The sequence below is a fragment of the Chelonia mydas genome, chromosome 15 (assembly GCF_015237465.2).
Source record: "Chelonia mydas isolate rCheMyd1 chromosome 15, rCheMyd1.pri.v2, whole genome shotgun sequence".
NCBI classification, from domain to species: domain Eukaryota; kingdom Metazoa; phylum Chordata; order Testudines; family Cheloniidae; genus Chelonia; species Chelonia mydas.
This window is the reverse complement of record NC_057856.1, coordinates 10,210,782-10,227,296: the sequence shown is the minus strand read 5'-3', so window position 1 is coordinate 10,227,296 and position 16,515 is coordinate 10,210,782. Positions and strand designations below refer to the sequence as shown.

Below are 16,515 nucleotides of genomic sequence, written 5' to 3'. Positions count from 1 at the left end.
GCAATTATTTGTCTCCCTGCATTGTACTGGATTTGACCATTTTTTCCTGCAAAGAGATGGGGGAGACCCATCCTCTGGTCCAGCATGGATTTGGGATAAAGCTAAAGTGACCCATCTCTGCAAAACCAAGTGAAAAATGATTGTGGCTTCTTTGCTAACTGGGGTTCGAAGAATGACTGAATATGAATAAGCAGCTTGAATGAATGGGGTGACTTAGACTTACTACCTGTCCTTGTGAAGAACTGTGCATTCCCAGGAGCAGAGACAATGGTATTGGAATTTAAATAGCATCTGGAGAATTATAACTAGGAGTCTCTTAGAGACTGAAATTCATCACATGTGGTTTGTTGAAATTAGCAACTGACAGAGCTTTGGCAATGCTTTTAAACCTTTCAATGTTTGTTGCAGATGGAGCAGGAAATGACGCGATTGCACCGGAGGGTGTCAGAGGTGGAGGCTGTACTTAGCCAAAAGGAGGTGGAACTGAAAGCCTCTGAGACCCAGCGATCCCTCCTGGAGCAGGACCTGGCAACCTACATCACAGAATGCAGTGTGAGCCTTTACCCTAGTCCTTTTCCCTCTGAAGGTGCAATTTCTGTTTTAGGTCTTTAGCTTTCTGTTCCATGATGGTCTCGGTGGTGCATATACAATAAAGAAAGAAGATAATGTGGAAGAGGAATGGTTGTCTATTGAAATCGGAGCAGTAAATTGTTTGCAGAGTATTGAAGGCCTGTTAGATACGAGTTTGTTCAACCTTTATTCCTTGGCCTTTGTGCTTACAACATCATTCAGTAGTAATGGTAAAAGAGCTACAACTGTTGTCTTGCTCACAGGGAACTACATTGGTTCTCTTCTTGTCCTAGTAGCAATACTGTACCGCTTTTGGGTTCTGATCTTGGTAGACTTCAGGATGAAAGCAGGGTGGGGCCTATTCAATACCTAATGGAAAACCTCAAAGGACAACAAAGGTGTTTCAGGATATGGTGGTGTTGACTCAATAATGTGACATTCTGAGTTTGTACTGCTTCTATTCCCCAGTGTAGTGATAGCAATGTGTCTGTGGCAACTGCTGCTTTTCAGATGGGATGTAAAAACGAGGCCCTTAAAGATATGTATTTAAGATCCTTTGTCATTTTTACAGGAGTAGAGATGTCTGCCCTGTTGTCTTGGCAAAATTCCAATGAGGGTGGTTACACTCTGCCCACTTAAATAGTGTTTATATTTTCCATTGGATTTGGTATTTTTCTGTCCTCCTTCCCCTCTCTCACCAAAACCCAAAACTCCGTCTATGTAGCGTGCCAAGACAACACTCTATCAGTGGCTGCTTTTCAGTGGAGTGTGAAGCATTTCCTATAGAGTGTAACTTTATTTATCTAAATAGAATGGGGAATATGAATTTATTTGATAAATGGGGGGCTTTCAATGCAATAATGCACAGCAGGAAGTGCATCTGAAGCTGGGTTGAACCATCTGGATATACTATTTTCTATTATATAAACAACATTTAAAAAGTTTTGGATCCTTCTGGATGAAAAATGATATAGACATTAAGTAGGTGACAGGAGCATTTGTCTAATTTTGAAGTTTGTAAGCAAAGGTTTTGCCCAAACCTTGAAACAATAGTCTGCCCTTTTCTCTTTAAAGTTTAAAAAAGAGTAAAGGACATAACTGAGTTCAATAATGGGGAGAAAAATAGCAAGTCATGGTAGTAATATAGCATCAGATGAGTGCTAGTGCTAGAGATGTGAATAAGTAGTGCTAAAGGATGGATAATTAATGTCGCTAAGAAGTCTCACTCACTGTGCGTGTTCTTTGACTCCACACCTGGTCTACAAGAGTAGGGTTTGAACTAAGATCTCTGCGCAGTAGATTGTATTTGTAAGTGTATTGCTTTTCTCCAGCTGGAAAAATTGAAGTTCAGTAGCAGTGAATTTGCAAGTTTCCGTAATTGGTGTCTTAATTTATGTTGTCTCACTGTATTTGAGGAGAAGCTTTGTGTTCCTTTGACTGAGGATGTTTCTTATAGAGGAGCGTGCAAAGGGTCTATGCATTGAACATTTTGCTTTCTGCAGAGCTTAAAGCGAAGCCTGGAACAGGCGCGGTTGGAGGTGTCTCAGGAGGATGACAAGGCGCTACAGCTTCTTCATGATATCAGAGAGCAGAGCCGAAAACTGCAGGAGATCAAAGAACAGGTACCACTGCTTCTTGGGAGCAGAATAGCTGACAGTAGAACTCACTGCTTGTATTACCTGGTTCTAATGCCAGGAATGTGTTTTCATATTGGTGGGATGCCAAGGCTGCGTGTGTGTGTGTGTGTGTGGGTGGGGGGGGCGGCGGCAGGAGGGAAGAGTTTCTTAAAGTAACTAAGAACAAACTTGGACATGTGTCTGTTTGCAAACATGCATGGTCTTGAGCCTTCCTACATTTTTTTTGCAGTCCATCAAGCTGATCAAATGAAATCTTTGCCTAAAAAAACAAATTAGAAGAGAGTTGCAATATTTTGTGAAACTGACATGTTGGAAAAATCCATTTTAAGCAATCACGTTACACAAGTTAGCAAGGGTTAATATTGCTCTCAACTAGAGCTCATGAATCCTCACATGGGAATTGTGAATTGGGGGGAAACCACATTAACCCATATCTTGTTTTACTTTAACCATTTTCAATGTCTACTCAGCTTTGAATGTGGCTGTTTTTCAAAATACTGCCTATGTCGCTGAACTGTTCTTTTTCTAACTTAGATTTTTTTGAAGAGAAGATGTTTGTTCAGATAATTTTTTTCCTTCAGAAAAGTGTGAACTTTGTTTTACTGGGGGTGGAGAGAGAGAGCTTAAATGAAAAATACAACAAATAATGTTGGGTAATTTTAAGATTAAAAATAGTCTACCACACAGAACCCATTATATTCTATGGTGTAATGGAAACACATTATATTGAGAAAAAAGAAATTGAAATTTCTGTGGAGTTCAAACAATAGTTGACAATCATCTACTGCTTTTCATCTTTAAAGCACTTTACAAATATTAACTGACTAATGTTTTTGTGTGTGAGACCTGTATGCACAGAACCCTTGGTAATAGCTCTTGTCTGGAGACTTACCTTATGCAAAATTTAATGAAGTGCAGATAAAACCCTCAAGATGTGGCAGAACCATATATACAGCTTAAGTATTCGTTTTGCTGGTTGTTTTGGAAAATGACAGTGTTCTAAGGCGAGCTACTTTGAGAGCTGTTGCTGCTTTAGTAGAGTTGTTTTAAATATTTGTTATATATAGAATGTTTTGGGATGATGATTAGGTTTTGAAAATGTACAAACTTATTTGTCAGAGAGGAAGAATAAGAATTTTAATAAAACTTGCATCCCAACACAATTTGAACTCCATATCTTTTAACATAGGTTATGGCTAAGATTCATGAGAATGTTAAGGTGCTGTTTAGGTCACCAGAGGAAATTGTCTAAAAGAACCTACTACAGGGTTCCTCTGAGTTATCTTAAGCTCAGGTGCCAGAATGTGTAGTTTCCGCTCACTCAAGCTGGTCAGTCTTGGCAAATAAGAGGGCTTGGAGCATTTCTTTCAGGAAAATGAAATTAGGGTCTGAGAGAGAGGATGGAGATCCTGTGGGGAAAACCCTAAGAAAAGCCATCCTTGGGGAGAATCCTGTTGAGGTGGAATATTTAAGTTACCAACAATGGCAAATCCCACAAGGAGAATAAAGTTCAAGTATTGATATTTCGGGTTAATGTCATAAATTCAACATCAATTTGGGTACAGTGTATAAGAGAGCATTATTATTTCAGACTTGGATTCTAGACATTATTTGACTATATAGTATATTTTTATATAACAGTTTTTAATCTCTGGTTAGTTTTCGCTTCAGCTTTTCTGTGTTCAGGTGCCCAATGTTGGATGCCTTAGGTTAAGATGTGCAAGTGGAAGTGGTGTGTGTGTGTGTGTGTGTGTTTGAGTTGTGTGACATGTTCTTCTGACCTTAGTATATGATGTGCTTAAAGATACAGCCTGGATAGTATCAAGAAGCAAGAAAAACTGAAATTTTATTTAACTGCCCCCAAATTCATTAACTTTCTCAATGCCATGTGAGGCCTTGTTTATAATTCCTTTGTCAAGTGATTGTTGCTCTAGAAATTGAGCATTCTTGGAAGTGCTGGTCCAAATTGTGATCTCTGAGCAGAACACACTTCTTCCAAGCATTCTGCATCTTTCTTTGCACAAATGCATTAGTGCAAAATATCCTTTCACATCAATGGATGTTTGCATCACCTATGGTATAAAAGCTCCAGCCCCATCCAGGGAGAAAATAGTTGGACTGCAACAGTTGGACTTGGTGGGAGGATGGGTCAGCTAAATCAACTGTTGGTATTATGAACCAGAGAGTCACTCTAAGGCAGATGGCTGCTAGTGGCAACCTCCAGCCATATGTGGCAGAAGCGGAGAGAGCAGAGAATTAACTGATAAATATGAATTTGAACACAGGAGAAAATAAAAGCAGTGGGTGAATGGGCAAGGTTTGGTAGGGAGAAATGACTAATAATATGTGTATATAGACTCTAAGAAAATAACATGGAAAGCAAGATCTGTTATGTCCTTTCTCCCATTCCTTTGTCTGTGTTGTGTACTTGCCTAGCAATCTCCTGGGTGTGCATGCTCCCCACCCACCAGATAGATAGATATAAAAACAAGCTCTTTAGGAAAGAGACAATATTTGTTTTCTTGTAAGCCCTTGTATATTTAAAGGACTATACAAATGCTTACTATGTAATAACAATCAATGCCTCTACTGAAGACTTCATTGGTCACCTCAGGATCTATCTACACCACTTCTCATCTTGGATTCTTGCCTAATTGGAACAATCAGTCCAAATGTTCTTTTTGTTCTTTGATTTTTAGGCGTTGCACTTTTCCAGAATTTTTATTCCAAATCCTTTATTGTAGTTTAATGGAGGCGTGAACTACATAGAATATTGGCCTTTTGGGGGGAAAATGTGACTCCTCGAGGGTTATCCTCCAAAGGTAGCATTTGATACTAGATTACCGCTACTCCCATCAAGAATGATAGAGGATTTTACTTTAGGGTTAATATGTTTATTTCCTGAGCTATCAAAAGAAACCAGTAAACTGATGGTTGGAGGCCACAACGCATTTTTTTTTTTCTCCTTTTCACCCACCCCGACCACCCAGGTTTGTAGTAATTCTCATGTTGTCAGGCTGAATAACTCGGAGAGAATATATCTGGGTGTTTGACAGAGGCACAAAACTCAGAAGCATATGTCTATATAGACCACTAACCTTCAGGGAGAGAAATAACATGTAAGTACTTTACCATTTGTTTCAAAAACTATGGATGTGTTTCTGCAGTGGAATCCCCTCAAAATAGTTTTTTTGGTTACATTTCATATCTTCTCTGAGGTAATGGCTTGGAAATGACTTATTAGCTCTTTGTCATGAAAGACACAAGCCAGAAAGGAATGGATATTGTATTCTGCCTGGCTCTCACCCTCTTATTTTATGTTTTTGTCCTCTCGTTACATACTTTGTCTGCTTTCTGCCTATTCCGTATATTCGTACTGTTTGCCACTCTCTGTCTTTCCTCTTTGCTTTCCAAAATGTGACATCCCTTTTCCTTGCACAGGAGTATCAAGCCCAGGTGGAAGAGATGAGGTTGATGATGAATCAGTTAGAAGAGGATCTTATTTCAGCTCGTAGACGTAGTGATCTCTATGAATCGGAGTTGAGAGAGTCACGATTGGCAGCTGAAGAATTCAAACGTAAAGCTACTGAATGTCACAACAAACTACAGAAGGTAGTGAAGGCTCCCTGGGAGAGGTGTTGTTACACTCCTAGTTTCTAGTGTGTGTTGGCTGGGATTTATAAATGAGTTGCATTCAAGTCCTTGGAAACTTGGTATGGGTTGTGCAGTTGGAAGCCATTTTGTATTACCAGTATAGTTGGAACAATTTCATTTATTCCCTGTAAAGCTGTTTACATTTAAACTGCCTGAGGTTATGATTCTGGGTGAAGTCCAAGATCCTAAAACTTTTCTTCAGAATTATACATTTTATATTTTTAAATTACAGGCTAAAGACCATGGGAAAACTGAAGTAGGAGAGCTGTATTCCAAACTGGAGAAGGTATGCTTCCTTAGTGTCAGTGGAGTTTACTGCCTGATTCTGTCCAAGTATATTATCACTGTCAGAAACCCAGAACATCCATGGATAGTCAGTGGCATGAACAGACTTCCATCCTCTTTCTTTTTGGGACTGACTGTTCTGTGTGATTTGATTTAAAGCTGGGCTTGGTCAGTCTGTTGTCAACTGAACTTATAGAGTAGCTATGCCAAGACAAAGCTATTATGTGCAATCTGTGTTGGAGGTGAGTTAAAAGAAAAACCCTGTATGTATCATTATGAATGAAGAATGGCACGTAGAAAATACGATTATTCTGAAAAATAAATTTATTTAGTTCTGCATGCTGTGTCAAAGTGATTTATTTAGTGACAGAAATATGGCAAATGGTCGAGAGGAAATCAGGAGCAGGAATGCATTGGATCATTTGGCAGGTTGGAATTATAAGGAGAAACAAAGATTCTGGGAAGCAAGACTAAAATAAATAAATCACAAGTACGGTGGGCATTCATTTTTTCTCCCTTGCGTTTAACTGTAGATCAATACAGAGCAGCAAACCAAAATCCAGGAACTGCAGGACAAGCTGGCAAAGGTAAAGTCAGGGATGGGGTTGGTGAATTTTTCACAAGGCTTTCCAGTAAAACCCTAATGCAGGGGAGATGTGCACTGTGTTTCATAGTCAAAAATAGAATTAGTCACGGCAAGAGGGGATGTCAGAGGGAGAAAGTGGGGGTGGGAGCTGGTATCTGAAATCAGAATTCTCAATATGCTTTCTGCCCTTGAAATGTGTTAACAGTGTTTATTTTTACAAATGAAGTTGAGTCACAACAGGAATAGTGCATAGAAATTCTAATTTAAAAGGCCAGCATGGGCGTACAGCATCTAACACACTATCCTAACCTTTTATTTCTGGAGACCTGGGTTCATGTCTTGCTAGTTCTAGTGAAATGTATTTTGGTCTTGGCTTACTCTCCCAGCATACTTTGGTATTAATCATAAAATCACTTCTCAATTAGCAATCTCTACTCTGTCGATAGGTCAAACAGTAGAATGCAGGGGACTGGACTAGACTGACCCATTGAGGCCCCTTCCAGCCCTACGATTCTATGATAAGGGTTCATGACAGGATTAGGATACATTAGCATCTGGAGGAAGTATACACGGTACCTACCTTGCTGCAGTCAGTGCTATCAGTCTCACTTTAATGGGCACTGAAATTCCAGTGCACCCAAAAGGGCTACATGTGAGAAAACAATATACCAGCTAATACATTGCTAATGGTGGTTCTTTTTGGGGAGAGGAGAGAGCTAGCCGCTTCATATCTGTCTGCAAGCATCTCAAACCCCTCCACGCAACTAGTCTGTTGGCTGTTTTGGCTTTCCAGAAATGGGGCTTCCTTAAGGATAATGACTCTGTAGTGTGAACACCCTTTTGAGGTCAAAACAGCATGAGGGTGTCACTTTCATCTCAGTCCTTCAAGCAGGCCACCAGTTTTCACCATTACTATTTCATTCTTTCCAAGAATTGATGTGGCTCAACACAATGTTCTCTCAGCACTTGTACAGAAATATATCTATAAATCTTGTCTCCAGGGATTAGGCTGAGTTTGTGGACTAGGCTTGAACTCCAGTGCAAGTAGAGCAGTAGAAGCTACTGGTACAACAAGACAGACCTGTAGTTCTCCTTCCCTTGTACTTTTTCCAACATTTGCAACAGCAGAAGTGAAGTTTGGAGTAGAGGTTTGAACTTGGATTCATAGAGTTTAAGGCCAGAAGGGACTACCGTATCATCTAGTCTGACCACCATCACAGGCCACTAAACACCAACCAGCCAGCCTAACACTAGACGTCAACCAGAATTAGACCAAAGTATTACAGCCCTCAGGAGACTAAATGAAATATTCCTTCACACGGTTGGATGTTGTGCTAATTCTAGGCTGCCAGGCCAGGCTTTTATAAATGTTTTATTCAGAATGCTGAACATCTGAGGTTGCCATCATACTGTACTTGCATCTGTTACTATGAAGACTTTTTGTGTGTGTGACTTTGTACTAACATTTACTGATATTTTTTCCCCCTCTTGGTTTAGGCTGTGAAAGCCAGCTCTGAGGCAACTGAACTTCTTCAGAATATCCGTCAGGCAAAGGAGAGAGCAGAGAAAGAGTTGGAGAAATTGCAGAATCGGGAAGACTCTAATGAAGGCATGAAAAAGAAACTGCTTGAAGCAGAGGTGAGCAGAGAATTTCTGGCTGCACTGGACTAGTCAATAGGATGTAACTGGGCTTAGAAACTATTACTTGTGGAACACTGAATGGCCAGGATCCCTGTAACAGCTTGTCAGAGGAGAGAGATTAGAAAATAGCAGATGATTATTCATTCTTTTATAAATGTATTTCTCTGAAGAATACTTACTGGGAGGCTTTTCGGTGTTGTTTTTCATCTGGATTCAATATGAACATGTGACTAGGGTAAGTCTTTGGGAGTGGGGATGATTTTGGATGTAGAAGAGGACCACATACTGATGGCTTCAGCTGACTTTTCCTAGTGCCTGCTTACTGCTGTTTGATCATCAAAACTTGTTTAGTTTAAATGGCAGTTCATAATTGCTCTGCAGGAACGGCGCCATTCTCTGGAGAATCAAGTGAAGAGATTAGAGACTGTGGAACGCAGAGAAAACCGACTAAAGGAAGATATTCAGACTAAATCTCAGCAGATTCAACAGATGGCAGACAAAATTTTGGTGAGCAGGGATGAAAATGAAAGATAAAGGGAAAGGGTATGCCACAGTGGAGTGGGAAGAAAGGACATAGAACTCCATACAATTGGGTGGGGGTTGTTGAATAAGGGAATTGGATGTTATATAAATTTTATGTTGGAAATAACTTCAGTGCACAAATTCTGCTGCCTGCAGTGTTAGTTATAAACTAAGTCCGAAGCATCTATGATCTCTTACCAAATGACTTTTTAAAAATCCCAGTTGCCCCAATAGGAAATTTTCCAACTCAGTTGTATTAACTCACTAGTATGCAATTCATTTCCTAATGTCTATTTCAAAAGCATAACCTTCTTAATGGTCAGTGCTGGGTTGTGTAACAATGACATCTTCAGTATTTAACTTTGAAATCCCTTGCGATTTAGTCTGACATCTAATCTATCCCAAATGCTTACATTTTGCAGAAGAACAAAATTAATCATCAAAACTGTTTTTCTCTTAAATTTTTGTCAGAGATCCATTCTCACCCACATACCTTCCCCACTATAGTTGGCAATTTCTTGTTTTTCTCATTGTTAGATCTGTTAAGTCTTTTTGGTTAATTTAGTCTAAAGTGAACCAAACAGAGGGTACTGCTGGTACTTATACCTCCCTGGGGGAAGAAGCCATTGTCTTGTGATGAGGCAGATAAATAAATGTGTGCTGCTCTGATGAGTTCTCTTCTACAAATACCCATTCAAACAGTGGGTTTCCTTCTGAAGCATAGGATGTAGGACCCAGACCTGTCAGTCACAGGGAACTGGTTTACTGTGCCCTTGGGAACACTTCCCACCCCCCAGTGAGACTGCTTCCAGAGACAAAATATATGTTAAACTCAACTACCAGGAAAGATATGTGTATCAACTATCTATCTTTCATTAAATTACCTTTCTACAGTGCCTGAAGGAGACCCAAAAGATATATTGAAAATTAAAAATGATCCCCTACCAAAGGAGGGGTGGAATAGCAACCCTGACTCATTTTTGAAGAAGAGAGATCAGGATAGCACATATTTAGCCTCCCCTTAATAGCTAAGTTTATCGTTCCAACAGTAAGTTTATAACAGCAGCGCTACTCTGAAGGAGGGCTAATTAAAAATGTGGTGTTGAAGGAAAAAGGTCACATATTTGGTGGTGGTTGTTGCTTTTAGCTTGAATGGAGGTCCGATGAGCCTGTAATATAGAAAAGGGATAGATATGGATTATCTGCCCCTCCCCTACGCTTTTTCTCTTGGGGTTACTACCAGGAAAACTAACATGTTAAACACCCTTGGATAGGTGGTCGTAGTCCTGACTGTAGGAGAACCGGAGACATACCCTGTGTGAAGGCCCAATGGGAATGTATAAATAGCCTTACCTGAGGTTGATAGGTGATCCATAATTGTTCTGAGAAATAGCTGCATAAATAGATTTCAAGATCAGAACCCTTGAGGCACCATAAAGAAGGTAGAAGAGGTCCCTTGGCATTGTTCTGTCTTTCAGTATCGGGGCGTGATAAGTGAAAGACCGCTGCTTGCACGGGTACAAAGCCAGCTTTGTATTCAGAGACCATGTAATATATTGTGACTTGTTGCATAAGCCTCTTGCGTGTATTTGGGCATTTCTGTTTGTTTTATTATTCTTCATAAAAAACGGAAGGGAATGCAGAAATATCATTTCACTGTTCCAGGGGCCTTGTTTTGGAGCTGCAGTTTTCTCCAAGTTTACATAGAATGTTGGGGACCATAATGCCCTTATATAACACTAAGACACGCAGGTCTGGGGCTTCAGGGGTCTCTTCCTTAGGTCCCGCCAGTTCTGACTCGGAGAATTAGCCCTCTTTGGAGGGCAAAAGAGAAAATGAAGTTGTCTTTTTCTGATTGCAGTTAGGTTTCTTTTTATGGTATCTAGAGTTTTTGCTCTACAGTTTGGTGAGATCTGGACTTTTCTGAGGAAGTGGATTTTTTTCTTCTTTAACCATAAATGCCTTTATTTTTCTCCTGGTGACCAGACAACTGGCAAAAGTCTGAAGATGGGTCAGATTTGGACTTTTGTTCTGTTGGTGTGTCCCTGTAGCGGAGAGGACCTTTTCTGTGATTTCTGCTACAGTGGCAGAGTATATGGGGTGGTGGGCTGAGTCAGATATACATTCCTCTGTCTGAAGACTCCTTTAATCCCATGAAGCAGCTGGTGTTGGGCATTTTTTATAGGGACTCTGATGAACTGTTCTTGGTAGTGATGGGGAGAAGAGGATGGGTGGAGATGTAGGAACAGGTATGGCCTCTGTTTCTTCTAGTTTTGAGGGAAGAGAGGAAGGGAGTCAGGTGGTGAGCCTTCAGAAGAAATGGATGATGTTTTTCTGTGAAGGAATGAACTCTTCCAGTTGTACTTGATGAGCCCTGCTGGCCTGTCTATAGATGAAGAGAGCCACAGGAAGGAAATGCCAAGTTCTGAATCATAAAAAATAAAGGGCATTTTATTCTTTGCTGCTTGGGAGTATAGATGGCTGTTCTCAGTGGTTATAGTGAATAAAAGGCAGGGGTTGGGTGTGGGGAGCTGAATATGAATTGCTGGAGAAGATTATCTGAAATAAGAGACTACATTTCTATGTCCACACTGCAGAGGGCCACTTCAGGAGTTGGCAGAGCTTCTACTCTAGCATGAGCAGCCATGTGGTGGTAACTCTGAAGCTGCTGCTGACCTGGTTGTGTGATTCACTATTTGGATCTATACTGTGTGGGCCCGTGTGAAAGCTGAATTGGCTTCTTGGTACTAGAAGCCATTTTCCAACTGAAGAAAACAATAGTGCCCCTTCCAGGGTACGAAATGCTGCAAGCTCCTTCTAGATGACTGCTTTTTGGCAGGCTTTCATTCCATTTTTGTAGCCCGTGTGGTGGAGGGTTGATGCTGTGACTGGATCAAAGGAACCTTTGTGTGCTCCCAAGGTGGTTTCCTGAGATAAGCGAAAGGGAAGATCAGGGGATAGAAAATGCGTGTGTGTCAACTAGAGAAATGTCAGGGAATTGTCCTGTGCTGTGTAGATAGGAAGGCAGGCAGGAGACCTGGAGGGATCACAAAACTGGAGCTTGGCTAAGTGGCAATCAACCCACTTTCCTGGGCTTGACAGGTCTGGATCTGCCTCCTGTGCTGCAGAAACTGTTGGAATGGCAAACCTGGCTATGAAAGAGAAGAACGTTCTCTGAAGTCTCAGCTATTGAGAGCAAGCCTCAAGAAAGGAGACTCTCTAGCTCTACCTTAAAGACCAACTTCAAAGAACAAAAATGCCCCCTTCTGCCAAACTGGTTTACCTGTGAGAGACAGGGCTATTTCACTTATTCAGGGCTGTATTTTGTGTGACTTACGTTCCTTCACCCTTGTGAGCCACTGAGGATAAAAATATTTTTTTGCACCTAATGTATAACTTATAAAGCACTTTTCATCTTCAAAGCAATTTATAAATATCCATCCTGGCAACAACCATGTAGGGAGGACAGAAAGGATTATCCCCTGTCTACAAATGGAGAATCTGAAGCATAGAAACTAAGGCACCACTGCACTGAGAACTACACTGACCCAGAGGTTTACCTGCATGATCCTCAGTGCAGAATCAAGGTCTAAGTGGATGGATCACTTGATTACCTGTTCTGTTCATTCCCTCTGGGGCACCTGGCATTGGCCACTGTCGAAAGACAGGATACTGGGTTAGATGGACCTTTGGTCTGACCCAGTATGACTGCTCTTATGTTCTAAGTGATTTGCCCAAGGCTAGAAAGAGAGGGAGGGACATTATCAGAAATGAGACTAAACTCTCAGGAATTCCTGTCCTGTATTCAAATCACTCTACCACATGTCTTTCCCTTGTTATCAGATATCCAGGCATATATTTGAAACCTTCACCAGCCAATCTGATGCAAAGGAATTTAAAGTTAACTGCAAAATGATGGGGGTTTTTTTGTCTAGGGTTTCAGAATCCCATCACACATCTATGAGCTGGTCATAACTGCTCATTATCACAAACCATTCTGGCTCCATTTTGGGGAATACCTTAATTTTTTTTGGAAGCAGGTTGGAAGGGGCAGTACTGGCTCAGAAGGCAGTTCTTGGTGGAGGTGGAATCTGCTTCTTTTTTAAACATCTCTTTACCCTTTTTATTATACTACCTAACCCTAAAATAGGACAACTGATGTATCTATCTGTCTATTTATAAGGTTTAATGCTGGTGATAGGTACTTTCATAATGGTATCTCATGCAGCTGAGATCCCAGGCCTCAGAGATATATTTTAGAAAGCCTTAAAACCAGAGGGAATGAGTGTTTTGTACATGTCCTGTATATGTATTTATAAATTCCATGTATTATATTTCTGTATCTGTCTGACATAAATCTTTGCTGTGTTCAGGAGCTGGAGGAGAAGCATCGTGAGGCTCAGCTGTCAGCACAGCATCTGGAATTGCAGCTGAAACAGAAAGAGCAGTTCTATGATGAAAAAATCAAAGTAAATATCCCTTTTCATTTCATTACCTTCATACTCTCTTTTAGAGGTGCACTGGGCTCTGGATAGTCCCCAAACAGCTGGTTTTGGACTCTGATCCCTTGTCCTCTGCTTCCTTCTTCACCACTTCTGAGAGTTGAATGAAAACTGAATAATTCTGCCTTTCTAACCCGTGCCCATCACGCTCTCACCTTTTGTGTGAGGTTGCGTTATCCATGTAGACTTTGTGAGAGCTAGACGAATCTAACTGTTAACAGACCATTCCTTTAGAACAGGTGCTTATGGGAAATCAGTCTTTCAAAAAGGTTTTTAATTATTTCTGATGATCTTGCTTTGATCTGAAGAGCATTAACATGAGCAGCCCTAGAAGCTTTACATTTAGTAAACACAAAAGCACTTTTGAAATTCCATCTCCTTGGAGCTGTAACATCCGCCAGTGAGTCCAGGGATCCACCCACTCTGAATTTTATTCTCTTCTCTAGGATATTTTAAGATTTATAACAAACAGTTGAAAACATGATTATAGACACCACCTAAAATTAGGAAAACCATAGAGAGAGAGACAGGATTATGTAATAGATTTCAGAATTTATCTAAAAAACCTACAGTTTGTCATTCAGCAAAAGTATTCTTTAAGGATCTCTGTGCCTTCCAAGTGTGATCTTTTCCCACTCTTTGGGTATGTCTACACTACAAAATTAGGTCGAATTTATAGAAGTCGGTTTTTTATAGATCGTTTTTATATATTCGAGTGTGTGTGTCCCCACAGAAAATGCTCTAAGTGCATTAACTCGGCGGAGTGCTTCCACAGTACCGAGGCTAGAGTCGACTTCCGGAGCGTTGCACTGTGGGTGGCTATCCCACAGTTCCCGCAGTCTCTGCTGCCCATTGGAATTCTGGGTTGAGATTCCAATGCCTGATGGGGCTAAAACATTGTCGCGGGTGGTTCTGGGTACATATCGTCAGGCCCCCGTTCCCTCCCTCCCTCTGTGAAAGCAGCAGCAGACAATCGTTTCGCGCCTTTTTTCTTGAGTTACCTGTGCAGATGCCATACCACAGCAAGCATGGAGCCCGCTCAGGTAACCGTCACCGTATGTCTCCTGGGTGCTGGCAGACATGGTACTGCATTGCTACACAGCAGCAGCAACCCCTTGCCTTGTGGCAACAGATGGTGCAGTAGGACTGGTAGCCGTCATTGTCATGTCCGAGGTGCTCCTGGCCACGTCGGCCAGGGGCGCCTGGGCAGACATGGGTGCAGGGACTACATTAGAAGTGACTTGACCAGGTCATTCTCTTTAGTCCTGCAGTCAGTCCTATTGAACCATCTTATGGTGAGCAGGCAGGCGATATGGATTGCTAGCAGTCCTACTGTATCATCTTCTGCCAGGCAGGCAAGGGATGAGGATGGCTAGCAGTCCTACTGCACCATCTTCTGCCAAGCAGCCATGAGATGTGGATGGCTTGCAGTCCTTCTGCACCGTCTGCTGCCAGCCAAAGATGTAAAAGATAGATGGAGTGGATCAAAACAAGAAATAGACCAGATTTGTTTTGTACTCATTTGCTTCTCCCTCTCCCCCATCTAGGGGACTCATTCCTCTAGGTCACACTGCAGTCACTCACAGAGAAGGTGCAGCGAGGTAAATCTAGCCATGTATCAATCAGAGGCCAGACCAACCTGCTTGTTCCAATAAGAACAATTACTTAGGTGCACCATTTCTTATTGGAACCCTCCGTGAAGTCCTGCCTGAAATACTCCTTGATGTAAAGTCACCCCCTTTGTTGATTTTAATTCCCTGTAAGCCAACCCTGTAAGCCATGTCGTCAGTCGCCCCTCCCTCCGTCAAAGCAACGGCAGACAATCGTTCCGCGCCTTTTTTCTGTGCGGACGCCATACCAAGGCAAGCATGGAGGCCGCTCAGCTCACTTTGGCAATTAGGAGCACATTAAACACCACACGCATTATCCAGCAGTATATGCAGCACCAGAACCTGGCAGAGCGATACCGGGTGAGGAGGCGACGTCAGCGCGGTCACGTGAGTGATCAGGACATGGACACAGATTTCTCTCAAAGTATGGGCCCTGCCAATGCATGCATCATGGTGCTAATGAGGCAGGTTCATGCTGTGGAACGCCGATTCTGGGCTCGGGAAACAAGCACAGACTGGTGGGACCGCATAGTGTTGCAGGTCTGGGATGATTCCCAGTGGCTGCGAAACTTTCGCATGCGTAAGGGCACTTTCATGGAACTTTGTGACTCGCTTTCCCGTGCCCTGAAGCGCATGAATACCAAGATGAGAGCAGCCCTCACAGTTGAGAAGCGAGTGGCGATAGCCCTGTGGAAGCTTGCAGCGCCAGACAGCTACCGGTCAGTTGGGAATCAATTTGGAGTTGGCAAAACTACTGTGGGGGCTGCTGTGATGCAAGTAGCCCACGCAATCAAGGATCTGCTGATATCAAGGATAGTGACCCTGGGAAATGTGCAGGTCATAGTGGATGGCTTTGCTGCAATGGGATTCCCTAACTGTGGTGGGGCCATAGACGGAACCCATAACCCTGTCTTGGCACCGGAGCACCAAGCCGGCGAGTACATAAACCGCAAAGGGTTCTTTTCAATAGTGCTGTAAGCCCTGGTGGATCACAAGGGACGTTTCACCAACATCAACGTGGGATGGCCGGGAAAGGTACATGACGCTCACATCTTCAGGAACTCTGGTCTGTTTCAAAAGCTGCAGGAAGGGACTTTACTCCCAGACCAGAAAATAACTGTTGGGGATGTTGAAATGCCTATAGTTATCCTTGGGGACCCAGCCTACCCCTTAATGCCATGGCTCATGAAGACGTACACAGGCAGCCTGGACAGCAGTCAGGAGCTGTTCAACTACAGGCTGAGCAAGTGCAGAATGGTGGTAGAATGTGCATTTGGATGTTTAAAGGCGCGCTGATGCAGTTTACTGACTTGCTTAGACCTCAGCGAAACCAATATTCCCACTGTTATTACTGCTTGTTGTGCGCTCCACAATATCTGTGAGAGTAAGGGGGAGATGTTTATGGCGGGGTGGGAGGTTGAGGCAAATCGCCTGGCTGCTGGTTACGCGCAGCCAGACACCAGGGCGGTTAGAAGAGCACGGGTGGGCGCGGTACGCGTCAGAGAAGC

The 16,515-nt window shown here is 42.2% G+C and overlaps 1 protein-coding gene across 15 annotated transcripts in view; it reads left to right on the top strand.

The window, feature by feature from the left end:
- Positions 1-16,515, top strand: part of CIT (citron rho-interacting serine/threonine kinase) — a 95,871-nt gene that overhangs the window by 33,063 nt on the left and 46,293 nt on the right. For all 15 annotated transcript variants that reach the window (XM_043529068.1, XM_043529067.1, XM_043529066.1 and 12 more), the window contains 8 exons: positions 409-552; positions 2,073-2,192; positions 5,649-5,819; positions 6,094-6,147; positions 6,680-6,733; positions 8,230-8,370; positions 8,755-8,880; positions 13,269-13,364. In XM_043529068.1, coding sequence (XP_043385003.1) covers positions 409-552; positions 2,073-2,192; positions 5,649-5,819; positions 6,094-6,147; positions 6,680-6,733; positions 8,230-8,370; positions 8,755-8,880; positions 13,269-13,364 — 906 coding nt within the window. The remainder of the gene's footprint in view (positions 1-408; positions 553-2,072; positions 2,193-5,648; positions 5,820-6,093; positions 6,148-6,679; positions 6,734-8,229; positions 8,371-8,754; positions 8,881-13,268; positions 13,365-16,515) is intronic.